We start from the raw sequence: 20708 nt of genomic DNA, 5'->3' as shown, positions 1-20708 counted from the left end.
TTGATTCAGTCGGAAAAGTCAAGGTAATCGTTGTGGTGGATCCCTGCTGGCAAAGAAGCTTCGTGTTATTATTGCTCGGGCTTCTATTTCAATCTGTTGTATCAAACTATCAATGGATTTTCTACCTGCCTAGGACCCCACCATAAACTCGTGCCACGCCTTAATTAGTAGCGCGAGGGTGGATTAGGTGTTCACTCTCTCCGCGGCTTGCAGCGCCGTCTCCACTTGCACATCTTTCCCCTGCCTGCGCATTGGCGTGGTACCTAAACTCCCACTCTCATTGCTCCAACTGGCTTTTCCGAGACTACTACTCCTTTTTATTGCTTCTTGCAGCCGACCTTTTTTTTCTCTTGACTTTTTTCCCTCCTTCCCCCGCCCCCTGTCAACGTCGCAGCAACGCTTCGGCCACCAGAGTACAGACAAGAGAAATTTATTCTTTTGCGTGTGCGTACTGCACTCGCATCTTTCTCCTCTTTCCCTCTCCTTTCAGGACACTCCTTTGAGGTCATCAGCCGGCTGCTGCAGGAGTTTCTTGGTAGCACCATCCGACCTTTTGCTGTATCCTGTGAGGCTGCTCGTCAACAAAATTCGATCCTTCGATATATTGATTTTTTACACTACCCGGTAGTCTCGGGCCACCATTGAATCGACAAAAGGCACTGTCCAGGCACATATTTCAGCTTACTCCTCGTGGTCTGCAAAATTCAAAAAGCTATTCAATCAAATATTTTTTTGTTCAGCAGAACCTCGGTTCTGTGGCACGGTGTTGGACCGCATCCGGTTTAGACTTGGGACGAACGGACCTTTCGCACGTCTAGCACGGCAAGCTATACGTGCCATATACCTACCTACTTTGTTAACCCATTTCCAAATTTGGGGGGCGAAGCAGCATTAATCCGGGGTCCTTGGGAAAGTCTCGAAACAGTTGCTCTACTCTGTCACGGGCCACTCACTGATCAGCTTCGATCCCACCACAACCTCGAACAGCCTTCTGGTCCTGTTTCATATGCCGCCCACCGGTCCCTGACTTGACCCGCTTCGAACACGTACCTGCATACACATTACAACCCTTTTTCGTCTTGCTAGACTACTAAACATTTTTCTTTATTTTCCCACCCTTCCTCCTTGTGCTGAGCTTGCACAACTCTAATCAACGCTGAGACTCACATCTTCTTCACTGGTCGATTCGTCGACAGCGCCAACGCCCAACATGTCAGCTGCTCAGTCCACCGCCACCAACAGGATGAGCACTCCCGAGGCCTCCAACACTCACGCCGCCAGCAACCGAATGAGCACTCCAGAGGCTTCCAACGTATCTTCTTTGCGTCCTCCGTCGTCCCGAGCCGTCGGTTCCGGCTCCCACCTCCGTGCATCCGCCGATGTCGCTGCATTGACCGGCTCGGCCGCGCGTGGCGGCAACGCCCGCCCGTCCTCGGACTTTTATCACGGCCAAGGAAACTCTGAGATTGATCCGCAAGACAAGCTTGCCCAGCAGTGGATCGCTGATATTGATCAGTATGAGACTACTCTGGAAGAGATGGCCGCTGCCACACTGGATCAGGACTTCAAGGACGAACTCAGTGCCATCGAGCAATGGTTCAGGGTGCTTAGCGAGGCCGAGCGGACTGCTGCGCTTTATGCATTGCTGCAGCAGACGACTCAGGTCCAGATCCGTTTCTTCATCCAGGTCTTGCAACAGATGGGAAAGAACCACCCCATGTCAGGAGTTTTGTCACCCGCCAACTTTGATAAGGGTCAGTTGTTATTTGCATATATCCTGAATAAACTCTATGACTGCGTTGCTGACATTAGTATACCCCTTCTAGATCCCATGTCAAACCGTCTCAGCGACGCCATGAACAAACTGAGCGTCGACTCTGCTCGCAACTCGATTGCACGGGGCCCCGCGTCACAGGGTGCCAAACGCCAGTCAGGCCTTGACCCTTCGACCATCAACATGATGTTCCCCGATGCCGCCGCCGCCATTGCGACGGAGAAGGCCAAGTTTACCCAGCAGACAGGAAACCAGCCTCCCTCGAACCGTAACAGCACCGCTGTCGACAATCGCAACTCCCTGGTTGGTGCCTCCGAGGGTAACGATGCCAACGGTCAGCATCCCACCTCTCCTTGGGGCACTGGCGATGCGGCGGCTCGGGCCAAACCCGCTCCGGGCCAGGCTCCCATGGGCCAGTTTGCTGCACCCTCTATTGGTGCTGGCTTGCGCTCTCCCCGCCCCGGTCAGCTAGGTGGCAACGCGCAGATCCAGAACACAACCCTGACCGCTTCTGACAAGCCTGGCGGTGAGCTTGGCGTCGCTTCCCCCTTCGGTGGACCTAGCGGCGGTAACTGGGCCTCTATGGTCAATACGCCGATGGCAGCGAACTTCCCGCAGCAGCAGGGTGGCCAGGCAGACATGCTCGCAAATGCCACTGCCATGAAGTTGGCCGCCATGTCGACGGTTAATAACCGGTTTGCCTTGGACGACGTGCGCAAGTACCGCCGGACCCGCTCCAACGACAACTCGGGACAGAACCCTCTATCGCCGGGTATGATCTCCCCCAACGTCGTTATGGTTGACGAGCACGGCAGGGTCCTGAGCCGTGATCAGCTCTTGAATATGCAAGGGATGCAGAGTCAGCAGCAAATGTCCTTTAACAACCGCTCGCGCCCCAACTCCCCGGGAATTGCTCTGCAGCAGGCCGCTGGCTTTGGAGGCATGGCCTTCGCGTCTCCTCAGAGCAACAACTTCATGCTTGGCAACGCCCTGAACCCCATGAGCGGTGGTCTTGCCCCGGTCGGCATGGGTCAATTTGGCATGGGTGGCTTGGCGCCGGAAGGCTACCTTTCTGACCACTCAGACATGAACCGCGGACGTTCTCCCCGTGGTCGTAGGGGAAGCTCGAAGCCTCCGGAAGACCCTACCGATCCTACCCTGCTCCAGGACATTCCTGCTTGGCTTCGCAGCCTGCGTCTACACAAGTACACTGACAACCTCAAGGACATGCGCTGGGTCGATCTCATCGAGCTTGATGACAAGCAGCTTGAGGAGCGGGGTGTCAATGCACTGGGAGCTCGCCGGAAGATGTTGAAGGTCTTTGAGCAAGTCAAGGGTAAGTCTATACCAGGAAACGTGGGCCAAATCACCCCTTTACCGTTAAAGTATCCGAAACTGACTTCGAGTTTCAAACATGCAGAAGCCAAGACTGAGGGACGTCTATCTACTTAAGTCTTAAACCACTACTTTCCACACTTGCATATCCCTTTTTACAGTATACGCCCGATAGACTAGCGCTTGACTTTTATCATCTTCATTATTCATTGCTTTATCTTCGACCTAATACTCCTGCCCTTGCAGACTTGGAAAGCTGTGGCGGGATTTTTTATCAATCCTCTTTTATTTTCTTTCTTGGCCTTGTTCCTTCATGGCGGTCCCTGGAGGGACCGAGGTACGCATATCTTACCGGCCCGGAGCTACAAACTTTTTATCAGTCTCGTCATCATAAGCGGCACTGGACACTTGGCCGCTCGGGATATATACGGATATAGGACCGGCGCATATGGACATTACGAAATTTAAAGCTGGGATCGTTTTGTTGGCGGCATGGGCATGGTAATAGTCGTGTAAAAGAACCTTTTAGCGTTTATCTCATTTTTTTCTTTAACCCGATCGATGGCTGAAAAGGGAGGCTGGGCGTGTTCTCTTTTGAAACCATCTGGAGCATTGGGAGGAGAAGCGAAATCACGAACGAACCATGAGGAAGGGAGGAAAGAAGTCGGAAAGTGGCGAGGATAGAACTCGGAAAATCTCAGGTTCGAGGACTAGGCAAAAAGGCATGATTCCTACTGCGCGGACAAACAAAGTGGTTCGGGGAATGGCTCGCTTGCGATACAACACCTGTACATGCCTTGCAATTTCTCCCTTTTGTATTTCAAGTCATTCAGAAGTTCAATACAGTTCCAATCAAACAAATCGTCTTGAACACCAAGCATTGCTGACACTTTTTTTGCCTTTAACTCGTCCTCTTTCCTGGTGTCACTCAAGCCTCAAGCAGCCAGCCCCTTTCAGGTAGCGGAATACATCCTGACACGGAAAAATATCCAAAACTGAACATACACAACTCGGAAAAGACAAGAAAGATCACACCACTATGCTTAGTCGCCACATGATAGAAGTCATTTCTGAAGAGTCATGGACAGACATGTGCATATGTGCATCGACGAAAGAGGCACGTCCCTTGGCCGGTGGGACAGGCCAGGACGTTGCGACTAATATCATCCTCATCCATAGGACAAAAAAAAAGAAGAAGAAAACAGGTGGCATTAACTAATCGTCCTAGGCACGCAGATACATGATATGTCCTCGATCCTTGCTTCTTTGCCCGGGCTATTTTTGGGGCTCTTTTCAGGTTAGCGGCAATCACATGCGTGCCTTGGACAACCACTGGTTCGCTTATATGGATCGACAAGCAGCGAGGGCTTTGGATTTCCAAGAAGAGGGTGGGGATTTAGAGGGAAAAGGAAAAGAAGACCCCTCGGGGAAAAAAACACGAGACTTATGCCGAATGGGGAGATACAGAAGGGGTAGCCTGGATGGACTGGTCACCAAGGATCCGAAGTCTTCTGGGCGGACTGGGGGAGGGGGGAATCACTTCTTCAGTCCTCGGCCATATGGAGACGAGTCGTAATGGTTCAAAAAATGGCATTCCTGAACTGCTTTTTTTACACAAAGGCTGCTCAAAGTCAAGGAATACCGTTAAGCTTTCTTTTCTGTTAGTATGAATATTACTTCGATCAGGAAGCCTTTCATAGAACTTTGAAAAAGAAACAAGCCATCTCAACAGAAGAATATGTAGTAGTAGTTATGACGATCAGGTGGTGCGGGCACATGTACTGTATTAATAGCAAATTATATGTAGTTAGTTGCCTTTGTTCTAGATACTGGTTCCGCTCCCATAAAACATGCAGCAGCAGGTGCTCTTACAGACACCACCGCCCCATAACTAGTCATCGTTGTACTCCCACTGCCCGAGCTGAACGGGGTTATCACTAAAGACCTCGACGACGGTTGGAGCAGCAACATAGGCAGCCGCCGCGCCGTTGCCCTTGCCGCCTCCCATCTGCTCGATCACGACCCAGAGCCCACCCTCGCGCTGAGCCAGGCCCGGGTCGACATCGACCTCGAGCGTTCGCGCGCCGCGCGCAGCGTCGACGAACTCGTGGGTGTCACCACCGCTGAAGGCGAGCTCGCGGCGGTGGGCATTGGAGCCGGCTTCGAGGCGCACGCGCACGGCGTCGACTCCGCCGGAGCGAGGTGCCACGGCGACACTGAGCCTGGTCAGGCGCGACACGATGACTGGCGCGCGGTGGCCGCGGGCGTCGCTCGGGTCCTGGTCACACTGGGCTGCCGTGGCCGTGTAGCGGGCGGGCGGCAATTGAGGAACGGGCGGCAGGGCGGTGCGCAGGCGCCCGGCGGCTGCACCGGTTCGGGCGGCCGGAGCCACAATGACGGGACCGTCGGGTGCCGATGAGCCAATCTCAAGAGTATACGATGCTAACTGCCCAGGCTCAAAGGTAGAGAGTACAGCGATATATACGCCCGGTTGGAGAACCGAGGCTCCGCCAGCAGCCGTAGAAGCAGGACACGAGCGCGAGACTGCACACAGGGCGCTCCCACGACGGTACTCGCCGCTAGATGCCACAATCTCACGGGCGGTCCCACTGGCTGCTACGCCCGTGCCTGACCAGAGCAGGTCCACGTGCAGCGGCAAGTCCTGATTGCCTGTGCAGAGAAGAAGTGATATGGCGGTGGGCGTGGTGACTTTGATCGAGTATTGCGGGTTTGACAGGTATGTGGGTTCGGCGCCGTTACCCCCCGCGGAGCGCCGCGTCCATGATCCGGTTATTGTGGTGTAGTGGAAATGTTCGGGATCCGCCTTGCTCACCTCAAGCGGCGAGCGGCTGAAAAAGGAGAGGCTAAAGTTGTATTTGGGCAATGGGAGGCTGGATTGCGCGACCGCAAGTGTGTAGCGCTCTCCCCTCCTGGCTCTGAAGCGCAAGAGTGTTTGCGGACTATCCACGAACGGCTGTTTTTGGAGCCATCGGGGACGATCAGGCAACTGTATACGATTGCCATCTGTGTTGGAGAAGAGGAAAAGGGACATGAAGCCAAGAGAATCCGGAAGACTGGTCGATCTACGAGGTGGAGTGGATAACCTGTTTCGAGTAATTGTAAGCTCCTCGTCGTGGAAATGGCGGTCCAACAACGCCCACACTGTGCCGTCAGCCTGAGCGCAGATTGAATACTGAGGATTCCGTGCGAAAGAGTTGGCCAACATGGGGTCCGGTATATCCCAAGTGAAGTGATGATCCTGGCGGTGGCTGAACAGTGACGGGTTCCAGTTGAGGTAGAGTGATTCAAAGTTTTGGATGATGTCCTCGAAAGAGATCCAGAACGTGCCCGTCATTCCATCAGTTGAAGATGCCGGGGAGTTTCCTGCTGGAGAGTTTGGTGTCGTTTTTGGTTCCAACACGGCTGAGGAGCCGACCCCTTTCCAGATGAGGCCATCACACCAGGGATTCTTGACCAGCATGCGTCGTATCCCGTTCTCTACTCGCACATCCATAACAGCATAGTCATGTTCGCCAGCGAGCCCGAGTGCCTCCTCTTCTTCGTTTGACAGCCTCCCGGTACCAAGGGTCACGACGACGTCGCCACGGTCGTACCCATCTTTGATGCGAGCCCAGCTTTGGTCTGGCTCCATATCCTCGTGAAGGAAAATCTGCTCAGGTATCCAGCCGGTGAGAACCCATAGATCTGTCCCCGAGTTGCTTCCCGGAAAGTCATAGCCGCCTCCCCTTATTTTGAGGTAGGCCTTCTCCATCAGGGCAGGCCAGATAAGCTGAGGATTTTTTCTATCCACCACAAACAGGGTACGGGATGTGCGGGAGGCAGGGAGGCGATCGTCAATAGCTACGTGTCTGAAGCAGCCATTGAAGTTCATCTTGAATATGTATTTGCCATTCTCAGACATGAGCGGTGTCGAACTGGTCGCATCAAAGGGGTACATCAGATCAGCAAGCAGTGGGCTTTCTTTGCAACTGAGATGCTTCATAGCGGCGCATAAACTGGCAACAACACTGCAGTCGGTTGTGATGTCCTGCACCAAGTCGTTCTCCGTCGCAGCTCTTTGCATCAATGTTGACGGCAGTTTATGTGCAGCATTGTTCCCGCCATCGCTAGCCCTGCTCGGTAGTGAGAACATCTCAGAGGGCCTTTTCCACCCAGCAAATATCTCCTGCTGCCTGGGAGATAGACAGAATTCAGACTCATCTCTGGATGAGTCAGAAAGTTGTTAGCTCAAGCGGGAACGCCTCTTTTCCTTTCGTCTGACATCGGAGGGCCTTACTGGTACAATGTGCCATCGTCTGCCAGTCTAAAATGATTAGCAGATGGCGGGGCCTCCCATGGTGGAAAGACATAGCCGTGGAGGCGAGAAGAACGTAGTATGATGGTTTTTTCCGACGTAGGAAGGCGACGAGATTGCCCAGGCGTCACAGGACGAGTCTGTGGTGAGGGGCCTTTCTTAAGTTGTTCGGCGTAGGCAAGCAGTTCCTTCAACTTGCGTCTCAGGCGTGCCTTTTCTGACGGAGACGAGGCATGGTCGACGGCCTGAAAACATGCCTCAGCAGCAGCTATTGCATTTCGCAAGGCTTCCGAATTAGTGTTGGCTTGACGGGCCAACCGCTCGAATTCCTGATAGGGGCTCATAGTGTAAGTCACTGGACAATGTACTACCAATTTGCCGATGTAGATATGCAGGCAGGACTATTGAAAGTAAAATAACAAATGATAAAAATTGTCGGCAATGGCTGTTGATAGGGCTGTTTGTTTGCTTACCAATGATTTTGCTTCCATACTCTCTGCTCAATTAGTTTCCAACAGCAGCACTCAACAAGTGACTGACTGATGGATCGACAACTTTTCAAACAAGTGCCGGGTCTGGATAGACGTCTGTTATACAAAGGTAGAACTCTATGGGACCCAACCAAGCCCGACCGTTCCGGTAATTTGTTGAAGGTCTTGCAAGGCAGACTCCAAAATAATAGCAAATTACTCGCTGAAAAAAAAACAAGAGCTGGGCTTCTTTTGTCTCGTCTCCTCTGTTTCCTTATGGCCTGAAAGCCTCCCCCGGATGCAAGTTCAAAGCTCCAATCTCAGGCCGCCAAGCATGCATGGTAAACACAAGCAGATCTGGGCCGCACTAGGTAAAGGAGGCCATGGGGCGATAGAAAAAAAAAATCTTCGTCGGTATGATGCTGATGATATGGTGTTTTCAAATCGAAAAAGCACCCAAAGAAGAGTAGTTGTACAGCCGGACGTCGCTCACTACATGACTGTTTGTGAACCAAGTCGAGCTTGCGTGTTTCCCACTCGCGGGACATCGGATATGGTCCTTTTGTGGGTACGCACTACATCGAACAACGCATAAATTTGGGCTCCCAAGACTTTGCGGGCGGATGGACAGTCAGTCCGTCTCTGGCAGCGGTGTTTTGCTGGCCTGGCTGGCTGACGGTACCCGTAGCGAGTCGAATTGGTTTGATTTCCTTGGGGGTTTGAGGCTTTTCTCCTCTTGGGAACATGGCCCTGCGGGTATCCTATCCCCAGCTGTTGGCGCATCCAGACTCGAGCAAAAACCCCTCTATTACTTCCCGATTGGGATTGTATTGCCCCTCATGCGACGGTGGATGAACCATTGACTTCACTTTGATTTGACGCCTAATGCCACCAGAGGCAGATACCTAGGTAGGTACCTTACCTATGCTAGGGTACCTGCAGGTGGGTGCACCGCCCCCAGTTGTGGGGACCGTATTCTAGATTTAGCGACTCTCGAGAAAACCTTTATCTTGGGGCTTGCTTGGATTACAAGGTTGCCCCGGTACCTAGAATTCAGGCGGGGAGGATGCACCACACGCACGTGTCTACCTTAGTACACAGCTTACTGTTCTCTGTGAACAGCAACCACCCACACGTGCCCACCAGCCCCCGACGCTTGGTGCTTGGTCAGATGTCGCGTCCTAATGATAGCGCCACCCTTAGCCGGGGGACGTTTGGACGAGTCAGAAGCCTAGGTGCAAGTCACTCCGAGAAAGCCTTTAGACAGTCCAGCCTAGCCCGGCACCTAGACGGCAGAGAGTTGCTGGTTTTCGAGAACAGACCGATCAACCCCAACAGCTCGGCTCCCAGCAATTATTTTTTGGACGACATTGGGAGCTCATCTTGAGTTGACTAGAGCTTAGAGCAGACACGGTGAAGGATACAACCAGAATTACCTCATTGTTGAACATTACTCCTGCATCACGACAACTCGCCAAGCAATTCACGCGCGGAAATCAAACGAGCTCCCGATCGCGTTCGGTTGACCCGACGTACACCAGCCAAGATGGCGTCCAGAGCCATGGTCCCGTTTCTGGTGGCCATGATGTTACTGACTGGTGTTTGTAATACACTGTTGACGAAGTACCAAGTACGATGAACTACTATCTTTTAATCATGTCTCCATCGCTCCCGGCTTGAACCAATGATTAACCACAATGCCAACCTCCCCTTCAACAGGACAACCAGTGCGTCCGCAACTGCGAGGACCCTGACCCCAAGAAGCGGGTACACTTCGAGCAGCCCGTAATCCAGACGGCGCAAATGTTCGTCGGTGAGATGGGCTGCTGGCTGGTCATCGGCCTCATGTCGCTCCGCGAACGCTACATGGCCAGGAAGCAGGCCGCCGGCTACGAGGCCGTCCGTAGCTCCGATGATGTCCCCGACGCCGACGACGCCAGCGTACACTCGACCACGGCCCTCAACGGCACCGGCGCTGGCAAGCCCGTCCACGCCCATGACTCGATGCTTGCAGGCATCCGCGTCTTCCTCCTTGCCATACCCGCCATCTGCGACATTTGCGGCACCACTCTCATGAACGCCGGTCTGCTCATGGTGGCCGCCTCTATATACCAGATGACCAGGGGTGCGCTTGTTCTCTTCGTCGGCTTGTTCAGCGTCGTGTTCCTCCGCCGCAGGCTGCACCTCTTCCAGTGGCTGTCCCTGGTCGGTGTCGTCACCGGCGTCGCCATCGTGGGCCTCGCCGGTGCTATATACCCGGACAAGGCCAAGCCAGGCTCCCCACACAGCGAAGTGGTTCCCACTTCTACCCCCTTCCAGGCCGCTTCCACCGCGGAAGGCGGTCTGGATGCCAATGCGCTGCGCGCCGTCGTCGGCGTGCTCCTGATTGCCGGTGCCCAGATCTTTACCGCAACCCAGTTCGTGGTCGAGGAGTGGCTTCTCGAGCGTTCGACCATCGAGCCGATCCGCGTCGTCGGCTGGGAGGGCATCTTTGGCTTCTCCGTCACCGTCCTGGGAATGATCGTCATGCATCTCGCCATCGGCCGTACCGAAACCGGTAAATATGGGTACTTTGACATGGTTGAGGGCTGGCGGCAGATGGTTGAGAACCCCAGGGTGCTGATTTCCAGTGTCCTCATTATGATCAGTATTGGGTAAGTCTGCATAAGTGACGTTTTCTCATATTGTCATTCGCTTTTGTACCGGCCATTCAAATGGCCTGGGTTTGACTCGCGTATGCTAACAGTGGCTGTCTGCAAACTTAGTGGATTCAACTTCTTTGGACTCTCGGTCACTCGCACCGTCAGTGCCACCTCGCGCTCGACAATCGATACCTGCAGGACCCTCTTTATCTGGATAGTTTCTCTCGGACTCGGCTGGGAGACTTTCAAATGGCTGCAGGTGCTTGGTTTCGGATTCCTGGTCTACTTCACCTTCCTCTTCAACGGCATCGTCCAGCCTCCTTTCAAATTCCTCCAAGTCGATGAAGAGATCGAGGAGCTGCTGCCCGAGGAACCTGTGGAGCACATTTAAAGTCCCCTGTTCAAAGTTTACACCGGCATGTCGTGCCGGTATTTGGGGACCAAGATGTGGGCTTCGAGCCATGCGTGCACTCTTCAAGAGACGCACGATTTTTTCATATGTTTGTTTCCTCGTCTCTCTTTGGGATAGGCGTTCATCGGGTCAGGGCGTTGACGGGTTATGTATGGTAGTGTTTTTACTTCGTACTTTGGCTGGCTAGATTGGCACATGATTGGCTATAATTCAGCATTTTCCATTTTAACCTTCGGAGTATCTTCTATACGTACAAATTATGATGACATTTGTGACTTGTACAAAATACCACATGATGTCCATCATGATCCGCAACTCATATCTAGGTTTGTAATCTAGGTTCGTACTAAAGATTTCCTTCCCGCTCCCCCTTTGGTGCAGAAATATAGACGCTTCGCGCTCGCAGAACCAAATCAGATGTTGGGTATAGTGTCAAGGTCAATGCTACGCTCTTATGATACTATTAGAGAAAGGAAATTCACCAAATAATCCAAAGGAAACAAAAGCAAAAGCCTGAGACAAAACTCCCCAATACGTCAACTGCTAAGGATGGCGGGCTGGGGACACATCCATACTGCCCCCCGCACTCGCAATAGCCTCCTCCAAGTCACTCAAACGATAAGGATTGGTGAAAACCTCGGGCTCAGTAAGCGAGGAGATGACGCACCGGCTCTGACGACGCAACGGCCGCGCTGAGTACTGCAAGAAGGACAAGCCGTCCTCATCCTGCTCGTCGATGTCGAGGCCGTGATCGGGTTCCGCGCCCAGCAGTATACCTGCGACTTGGTCACCGTCGTCGACCATCTCAGCCTCCTTGCGGTTGCGCGCGATGATCTTTTGGATGCCCACGGCCTGTTTCAAAACTTCGAGCCTGAGGTCGCTCAAGGCCACCGTCCTCGCCGGCTCCGGGACGTTGTGAACCGCACGCTCGAGGAGGCGGTCCTGCTGCTCCCTGCCAAAGGGCAGCTGGACGATGGTGCGGTTCGACTTGAGGGATCTCCGCAGGAACAACAGGGCCGTCAGGTTGATCTCGGACCCTCGGATGTCTAGTCGACGCAGCGCCCGGTTCTCTTGTATTCCGAGACCGAGGTCGCCGACTTCTGTGCTGAGATTTTGGTTGCGGAGGATGAGGGTTCGCATTGTGCCGTTGCGACTGAGACCCCTGAAGGCGCGGCCGAATCCGCGTCCCAGCTGCCCCTCGTCAAGCTTGCCGGCGTAGCCTGAAAGATCCAGAACTCTGATGGAGTTGTTTAGGGCGAAGAGCTGCTCCAGCGCATCCGAAACGGCGGGTGTACAGACCGCACTGGGTAGAGGTGGAGGGGCTGTTCCCGCTAAGGAGACGTAGATGAAGCGTTTGGATACGGTTATGGCCTGGAGCAGCCGTACATATCCTTCAACTCTGTTGAACTCGATCATGTCCAAGTGCAACCCGAAGCTCCCTTCGGAACAAAATGCAATGGCAGACGCGAGATCTTCCACCCCTTGATCAATAGGGTTTCCGTTTAGATGGATGTGTAGCCCCTGAAGTCCTGAAGCTGCACTGATAATACGTGCGGCACGATGTCCATCGATTCCGCAGCTGTCGAGTTGTATTCGTTCAAGACCGCGGGATGCTATTGAGAAGCCACCTTTTTGGCGTTGGTCGATGGCCTTGATCTCGAGAAAGGCTATAAGAGCCTTCTCCGTATCCAGTGTCATCTTGTACCCTGAAATGTTTATACGCTCGATGCTTCTGAACCCCCCAAGGCTTTCGTACGACAAAAGATTCGTCTCATCCTGTCCGATTACTGCGTCGGAAGTATTCAAGCTGCGCAGGTCAGCCATAGCCTCGATGAATCTAGAAATGGTGCCAGGGAAAATGCGACCCATGTTTTGGGAAATATCGAGAAGTTCAAGTGATCGAGACTGAATCATGAGAGATTCGACTATAGCTGTGAGATCACCACTAGACAGGGAGCATCTCGACACGTCTAGAGCTTTTAATTCGGCTCCAAACTGTAAGCCGTCATCAACGGAATTTCTCTGATCTAAGCCCGAGACTGAAACCCTCGTCATATCTTGTTAGCAGTCTGCGCTCTCTATCCCATTCCTTATGCTTACGGGTACTCACCCAACGCCGCAACGTCACCCGATCCCAGACGACACCCAGCCACGAGGATACGATTGCAGGCTGTTAGACCGACACTGAGTAGATTTATGATAGGGAATAGTATGCCTAGGTCTGGGTCTTTATGTGGTGAAAGTGGAAGATCGCCAAGAGTGTCGGTCAAGTCGATTTGTGTTAGTGAAGGCAAGCAGAGTGCTAAAGCATGGATCTCCTGAGACAAGACTGATCCTTTCTGCACATGCTTGCAGAGGTTAGAGCTGATGATGGTCTCTGTATAGTGAAAGGTTAATATTTGACAAGAAGAACTGTTGCGGAGCGAAAGCTGAGACATACCATCTGGGTTCATGTAAGCCACTGATTCCGGCCGTGAGCTATCAAATTTATCCCAAAGACACCTGAGACTAACACCACGGAGCGATATGGAGCCTATGAAGCGGTTGTAGCGGATAGCCCTCAGCAGGGCCATCAGCTCGAGAGGCTCGTAGGAGGGTCTGGCGTCCCGAGGTGGCAGGACGCGCAACTCGGGACCAAAGCCGCCGTCAAGGCGCATTTCCCAAGCAACTGGCTGGCAGTCAAAGGCGGCGCAGAAGGCCTTGTGTGTTCTGTGGAGTCCGCCAAACTCGGTCGACGTTCCTGTTGCCACATCGACATCGACCCCTGAATGCGGAAGCTTGTCGACCCTAAAAACCTGGGTTCGTCGAAGACTGCTAGGCCAGCATGGTCTGAGGGCCTCGTCTGCCTTCAATAGTGTCTGCAATATGTGGTGGGAGAACCGGCTTGATACGTGCAGGTACGTTGGCTTGGCTTCGAGAGGTTTTCTATAAGAAGAAGTGTCAGTGTCTAACACCAAGATTCTGGCGGTTGGATGACAGATCCTATCATAAAAGGAACATGACAAACCGAAATCGTAGCTCAAACCGGTCTTCCCGTGGCGCCCAGCAGCCGTTAGCACATTCAAGATTCATGATTCCATATTTTGCATATGTGGCGATCAGCCCCTTGTTATCTGCTGGTCGTGCTGCCTTGATAAAATAACATAGGTTCACCCCAATCGCAAAGTAAAAGGACTCGTTCTCGGCCCATTTCGCATTGTCAGCCAGTCTGATGCCGACGGGGAACATCTCTGGCCGTAGCAACGGATACTCTGGTTCCTCACGTCGAGAAATTTCGCAAATCTTCTCCTCTACCTCGTGTGCCACACGTGGAACACCAAAGTGGGCGTCGTCCTTCTTCCTCACGGCCGCATGAACGCTGTCGAGCATCAGGTCCCTCATCGTGGGGTCTTCTGCAAAGAACTGACAAGCTCCAAACGCAGCGAGTGAATAGGTCGACTTCCACCAGAGCTCTATGCCAAAGTAAGGCCTCGAGCTCTCAGCTCTGGACGCAGAGACGAGTGACTCGATTGGTATGAACTGGGACACCTCGGGATTTGCGGGGCGTTCGGCTTTGGATGCCGGCGTAGGACCACCGGGGAGCATGTCCGGGGGCAGCGATGGAAACAAGGCATGGACTTCGGCAATGCCTTTGACCTTGATAATGTAGTTGTTGGTGACAATAACATATGCCGATTTACTACGCAGGAAATGCTGCTCAATGATGATTTTGAAGACACCTTTGACCTGCTGCAGATGCCACTGTATCCTCCCATCGATGCTGTTGGTGGAGCTCTGAGAGACCGATGTAGTCTCATGCGAGCCCGCACTGGTGGTGAAGATGGATCGAGAGGACTCTCGCCGACCCAGCTGGCTGCGGCCATAGTCGATAGAGACGGTCCTGTGTTTTCTGAGAGTCCTTGGCAGCGGAGATACCGACTCGCCGTCTGAGGTAGCAAACACCGATGTCGACGAGGCTGTCGGTGAAGATATGGGCGAGCCCAGCCCAAGAGAACGCAGAGACCTCGCTATACTGTTCCTCTTTCCCGTCAGGGTTGGCGTAGATGCCGAGGTCTGGATTGCCGGCGATGAAGCGACCGACAAGTCCGGGACCACTTCGGTGTCCAGCTTAGGCAAGCACGCGTCCCGTGGCTTGGCAGAAGCCCTTCGCGCAATCCCTGGGAGTGCCCGCGTCTTCTTGAGGTAGCTAGCTTGTTCCATGATAGAACAAGAGTCTCGGGACTAGGCCTGTCGGCTTGTCAATCAAGCCTTGGGGCTCAAGGACCTCGGGGTCCCTATGGACCTTATCTTCGTAACGAATCCGAGGTAGGACAAAAAAATCGCATTGCGGTGTAACTTTGAGTCCATTTGATCAGATCAGGTGTTGGTGGGCAGACACGAAGCTATACTGATCCTAGTAGCCCGTGTTGGATGTAGGAAGTCGTTGCTGATTTGCCATGTAGTACGAAGTTCCTTGGGGCGTGATGATGGTGATGGTGATGGAACAACTCTTGTCGAGGGTTTTGTTCTTATTTGGGTCGTTAACCAGCTTAGAAGAAAAGCTGTGCTGGTTTGGATCGCGAGACGGGATCAATTTGGAGAAAGCTACAATCACATTTACTATTGCTGCAACGATCTTTTTTTTCTCATGCACAGTTACCATCGGCGAAGTGCGTAGTAACTATGATATCAACCTGATTTGTTGGCAACCAATAGGGGCCCGCAGAATCACAGTCGCACCTTACCTCCCACGTTCAAAGCACGGGAGCCTATTAAACCAATGGCAGAGCTGCCGGACTGCCGGGATCTTTTTAAAGGCCTATGTACAAGCACATGTTTCCATTCCCCGAACTGTTCCGACTGTGAGCGGTATGCCGTGCAAGGCATTCGTCAGGTATTCGGTCAGAATAGCGATAGCGTCTTCCTGTCAACATCTTGCTTGTTCTCTAATTAGCTCTAGCTTGTATTGGGACCGCAGCCTGTGTTTCCTTCTTGGCGAGCCTTGGGTGTATTTTTATTGTGATTGGTTTTATCATCCCGGTAGACAATGAGATATTAGTAACGGTATGCACAGAGAGGATTGACAGGAACAAATCGGGCTTTGGACACTTCAATCTCATTACTGTAGAGGAGCAAGCTAGCAAGATATCGATGAATTATGCATGCCATTACGGATACATGAACTCTCACAACTAATATGCATGGCACACCTCGGGCATTTGCAATGTTGGCCCGAATATTCCATCAACAATCGTCTTTGAAATGTATGACGTAGTATTAGTGGCAGGGCATTTGTAGTCTGTGGCTGTGTTGATTATGGTTGCAGCCGGTGTGGCTGATATCGAGATCAAGACAATACAGTACCACACCAATACTATCTCTGGAGGCAAGGATCAACGATGAACCCCCTAGAAAATAAACATCAAACATTCTTTCAAAATGTCTATGGCGTTGTTTCCACATGCCGCGTTCCTGTCATCGATGTAATTACGTGTTAATCAACGTGAGGACGTGGTTTGCGGCTATAAATATAGTGGCGGTGACAGATAGCGGTTCGGACCATGGCTTATTTTCATCTGCTGATGTGCATACCAGCTCAATTACGTAGTACCAGGCGATGAGGTAAAAGATTGATTGCCCTGGCTGTCTCAACTAAGTATACTGATCAATCAGTCAAAGTACCTAGGTGCAGCGATAATACTCACCAAGCTTCTACACAGCCTTGTCGTTTCAGACACAATCAATATATTACACTTTACACATCGGTGGTCCAGTCGGTATCAGGTGAGAGAAAATAGCATCAAAGCAGTCCGAGTGAAAGGAGCCCTACATAGTAGACTAGAACGTCACAGAATTGCCAATTCCATTCGATTAAACTTACCACGTAATGTGGGGGACCCAGGGACTCGGAGAGCCAAGCACTTTACACGGATCATTTAGTTCTAGGTACTCTGTGCTGAAACTGTCTGGTAATAAATGGTTGTCCGTGAGACGATGGAGAATTATTGAAAATAGTGAGCTGGTGGAGTGTATTCTCAATGTGACAAATGCCGGATTAGGCAATTAATTGGACTGCCTTATGTTGTGCTGTTTGCTTGGAGAAGCAGTGTTACATTGTCTCGATTGAATTGTTTATCGTTGTGCTGTACCGGAATGTAAGCTGCTCGGCAATTCCGATTCTCCTCCCATTATCGAGAACAGACTTTGCTGTAACTGTAACATTAGTCGAGGTCGCATTTAGAACACTTTTCTTAAGAAGAGATTATTGCGCCCCTTGGCCCTTAGGTTGATAGTGGTTGCGTCGGCGCGAGACAAGGGCGGTGATGATTCGGCTATAGCGGATTCTGCCGCGGCACCGACAGTTCGGCCTTTTTGATCTGACTGTAGCGGCTCTTCTTGCCCAGGTGCATGCCAAAAATATCCCTACTTCGTTACAAATACTACTTCGTATACATATTCCCCATCGGTTTTCTGCAGTCATACGTCAAATACGCCACCCAACAAACAAACACGACAAGCGACAACAAGGTGCACGCGGAAAAAAGGGGCCAAGGTGGGGGCCAAAGTGATGATCGGTTCGGGCAAAAATTGGAAAGATCTCCCAAATCGTCATCTTTTTGGTGAAGAGCGTGCTAAGTTACAGGGGCTAACGATGAGGTTGTTTCAGTAGACGCTTGGCCAACGGCTGATTACGACGTTGATCGTGGAGTCGCGTTTCGAAACGTGAGCTTGTGGTTGCTCTCGCCTCCGCCATTGCTTTTCTATTTGCCCCTGAGGGGGGTTATAGAAGATGGATGGTCTTGTGCTTAAGTGATTTTTTATTTTTATTTTGCCTTGCGTGGCAGATTTGCTTCCTAGCGTGGGTATTTGCAAACATGAAAAACCAGCGGTCCAAGTACCGAATTTGGCATCTCGGGGATTCGTTCCTTGGCGATGGCTGCAACGCTTTCCCCTAGCATGCAAGTTACTGCCCCCAAACCCCATGCCAATCTAATCCAGTGCTACGTACAATCGTCGACACGTGCGACGTTGGCATGGCATGTGGGCGGTGTTACAGGTTGAGTAGGTAATGTAGGTAGGTAGCTGTTGGCAAAAAAGAAAAAAAAAACATTGTTTTCCTTCTGTTCTTTGAGAATGCGGAGTCTGTTGCGTCGCGACTTTTTCAACGGCCACAGGTAGGCTTCTTCTGACGGCAAAGCACGCGAGCGAGCGAGGAGGCCCGGAACGAGTGTTGGAGAGGAAAGAGTGCAATCGGTACCGGTAAAAAAAGGCATCGCATAAATATACCTCGACTATAACAAAAAGTATACTGATTCTCATCGGGAATTCACGATGGCTGGACAAACACTTGAGAGGGCGGCTCAACGCTTTCGGAAGTTCAACGCACTACTTGGGTCCAGACTACCTAAACCAGTGATTTTGGTTCGCATCTCATGACCCATGGAAAAATTATGAGATTAGAATCCCCTCCGTCTGATTCTGATACAATCGACAGCAACCATATGCAGTTTTGCAACCCGTGGCTGCTCAGCAATATCAATGCCTGAAAACAGAAAAAATGGCAGATCACATCTACCTAAGACTCAACTGGGGAGTGAGTTACACATACACAATGAAAACTGTCAATCACATTTTGACTCCTGTTTACCTATAATTACTTTAGCGAGATAAGGCAAAGCCATGCGTTCAATTAAGGTCACGCATGGCTGTAACTTGGATACACCCTGGCTACCAACGGAGAACGATTGAAATGCATTGAACCTGAAATGAGCCAACTCAGACCGACTTTTACAATACAGTATATATTGGTACATGTCAATACTATAAGTCTGTCAACTACATCAGTTCAACACGAACTTCGTATAATACCTCATGTACCTACCAGGTACTCATTTGAGCACGACAAATGCTACAGTAATTACCATGATACGCCGAGAAAGCACAGTCGGCAGGGAAACAAAGTAAAAAAAAAGGGAATGCGTCAGTACAAAGTGCTACGTGATATGTATATTACATCAGGCACATACAGTAGCTGGTACGTACCTTGCCTATCTGGACTGCAACCGCAGTACACTGGAGAAAAGAAAAAGATTTTTACCATCATATGCGCATGCAAACAGAGGTGATGGTAGGATTGGGGCGGGAACCACCGAAACAAACGCTGTTTCAGGAGGACCCCTAGATCAGCCTTTCTGCGCAACCCGACCCCGACAGGTCGGCGGTTCAGTCAGCCCAGCGGGCGCGAATGAATGCCTTGGGAGTCTGCATATTGGCGGTGTTGGGGTGTCCAGCTGGTGGGGTTCAGGTGCTGCACAACTCACGCAGCCGCATGCGGCGCCAGTAGTACGTACCTTCTTGCCTACCTTACCTAGGTAGCTAACCTGTACTGTACTGTACATGTACACTCCCACACCGACCCGGCCCTAGACTCCGTTTCCCAAGTCCCCACAAAACCAACTGATGACAAGGACAGTCGAGCGTCCATTCACCGGCGCGTTTTACGATGATGCAAAGGGTGCATCCACCGGACGCGGGCGATGAGTCTCTTGGAAAGCATCAAGAACCGGATATATACTGTACTTGGTATTGCCTGCCTAGTGCCTACGGATACCGTATGGTAGACACGCAGCAGGTACGTAAACCTGGTTAGTAGAATGTACCTATGGTGGATGCGGGGTGTGGTGTGTGGGAAAGCCTAACTTTAGCGAGGCCTGAGGCGCTTCTAGACAAGAGCCGACGGAAGTACATTATTGGATGGGTTCCGTAGATTGATGGACGGAGACTGAAGGGATGGTTTTTTGTATGTTGTTGTTTACGGCTGAATTAACAAGCTGAAAGGAGACTTCCCTTCTCCCATCGCTTTCGGTTACAGGTTCCTTGGGAGGAAGTTGAAGATGCGACGCTTACTTGTGAGGTGCGAAATAGGGAAACATCCGGTATCAAGTCAGATAGTTACCGTAAGGCAGGGTACCGAGGCAGCCAGGGAGCTTGACACCCAATTCAAGGCAGCCAGCTAATTACTGTAACTGTACGGTAAGGTAAGGTTGATACCTACCTCTACCTGGCTGAAAGGATTCAAGCGAGTGGCTGCCTTGATTGATATCTTACCGCTTGGCCGTACTAATATTGGAAACAAGAGTATATGATAATCTGTGCTCTCTGTTTTCCTTGAAATATGACATTTTTTGACAGGTGATTTTAATGGATCTCCACCCCGAATATTGGGATCCCCGCTGGATATGCTCCATCGTCATTTTCACTCGTGCACCTGGTCCTGGCTTGCTTTCGTCTCGTTCTTTGTCGCGTGTGCTCTGTAGGTAGGTCGTGAATCGAGGACAGCGGGCTGCAAGTAAGGACAGAGTTCGGTTGTCCGTTGGCCGTCACGCGGCAACTGCTTCATCGTTGACTGTTGCTGTAACTGTTGCGGTATGTGTGGCAGTTCCAACGGCTAACAGTTTAGCTCGGTTCCGTTTCTCTGGGTCTGGGTCGTATCAGCTTCGTCTAAAGTTTGTCCGTACTCCCTCCTCTGGGGCGTCCCGACATTATTTTATTTGATCGTTTTATTACTCCGGCAGACTTCCCAGTTCTTTTTCATGCCAAAATATCTCCTGCTCCGATTAATATTACTTGTCTCCTGTTAATAGACGAGCAAAACAGACTCATCACCAAACCAGTTTATGCAGCGGTCTGATATCCTTGTCCGCCCCAAAGCCGAGCCCGTTGGAAAACACCACCTTCGCACATAGATTGCGATTTTGGCTGGCCTCCGCGGCGCCACCAC

General features: G+C 51.7%; 5 protein-coding genes across 5 annotated transcripts; 3 read left to right on the top strand and 2 right to left on the bottom strand.

Moving 5' to 3' along the window:
* The first annotated feature begins 251 nt into the window (after positions 1 to 251).
* Positions 252 to 3988, top strand: MGG_06334 (VTS1). Its single transcript, XM_003717200.1, has 3 exons — positions 252 to 1754; positions 1827 to 3110; positions 3195 to 3988. The coding sequence occupies exons 1-3, from the start codon at positions 1211 to 1213 to the stop codon at positions 3224 to 3226; spliced, it is 1860 nt and encodes a 619-aa protein (XP_003717248.1). The 5' UTR covers positions 252 to 1210; the 3' UTR covers positions 3227 to 3988.
* An 888-nt stretch (positions 3989 to 4876) lies between these two features.
* Positions 4877 to 8623, bottom strand: MGG_06335 (calpain-7). Its single transcript, XM_003717199.1, has 3 exons — positions 7898 to 8623; positions 7407 to 7753; positions 4877 to 7332 (listed from the first exon to the last, which is right to left on the bottom strand). Exons 1-3 carry the CDS (start codon positions 7913 to 7915, stop codon positions 5001 to 5003), a joined length of 2697 nt encoding a protein of 898 aa, XP_003717247.1. The 5' UTR covers positions 7916 to 8623; the 3' UTR covers positions 4877 to 5000.
* Positions 8624 to 9059: 436 nt separating this feature from the next.
* On the top strand, positions 9060 to 11259 carry MGG_06336 (uncharacterized protein). Its single transcript, XM_003717198.1, has 3 exons — positions 9060 to 9524; positions 9614 to 10548; positions 10660 to 11259. The coding sequence occupies exons 1-3, from the start codon at positions 9441 to 9443 to the stop codon at positions 10925 to 10927; spliced, it is 1287 nt and encodes a 428-aa protein (XP_003717246.1). The 5' UTR covers positions 9060 to 9440; the 3' UTR covers positions 10928 to 11259.
* MGG_06337 (uncharacterized protein) lies at positions 11148 to 15550 on the bottom strand. Its single transcript, XM_003717197.1, has 4 exons — positions 13956 to 15550; positions 13389 to 13873; positions 13059 to 13325; positions 11148 to 12987 (listed from the first exon to the last, which is right to left on the bottom strand). The coding sequence occupies exons 1-4, from the start codon at positions 15146 to 15148 to the stop codon at positions 11492 to 11494; spliced, it is 3441 nt and encodes a 1146-aa protein (XP_003717245.1). The 5' UTR covers positions 15149 to 15550; the 3' UTR covers positions 11148 to 11491.
* A 3626-nt stretch (positions 15551 to 19176) lies between these two features.
* MGG_17191 (uncharacterized protein) lies at positions 19177 to 20673 on the top strand (the record flags this gene model as incomplete). Its single annotated transcript, XM_003717196.1, has 4 exons — positions 19177 to 19270; positions 19396 to 19559; positions 20249 to 20353; positions 20572 to 20673. The coding sequence occupies 4 exons, from the start codon at positions 19177 to 19179 to the stop codon at positions 20671 to 20673; spliced, it is 465 nt and encodes a 154-aa protein (XP_003717244.1).
* Positions 20674 to 20708: the final 35 nt, after the last annotated feature.

Source organism: Pyricularia oryzae, chromosome 4 (assembly GCF_000002495.2).
Source record: "Pyricularia oryzae 70-15 chromosome 4, whole genome shotgun sequence".
In the NCBI taxonomy this organism is placed as follows: domain Eukaryota; kingdom Fungi; phylum Ascomycota; class Sordariomycetes; order Magnaporthales; family Pyriculariaceae; genus Pyricularia; species Pyricularia oryzae.
The sequence above is the reverse complement of the archived record's forward strand: the minus strand, read 5'-3'. Positions and strand labels throughout refer to the sequence as shown.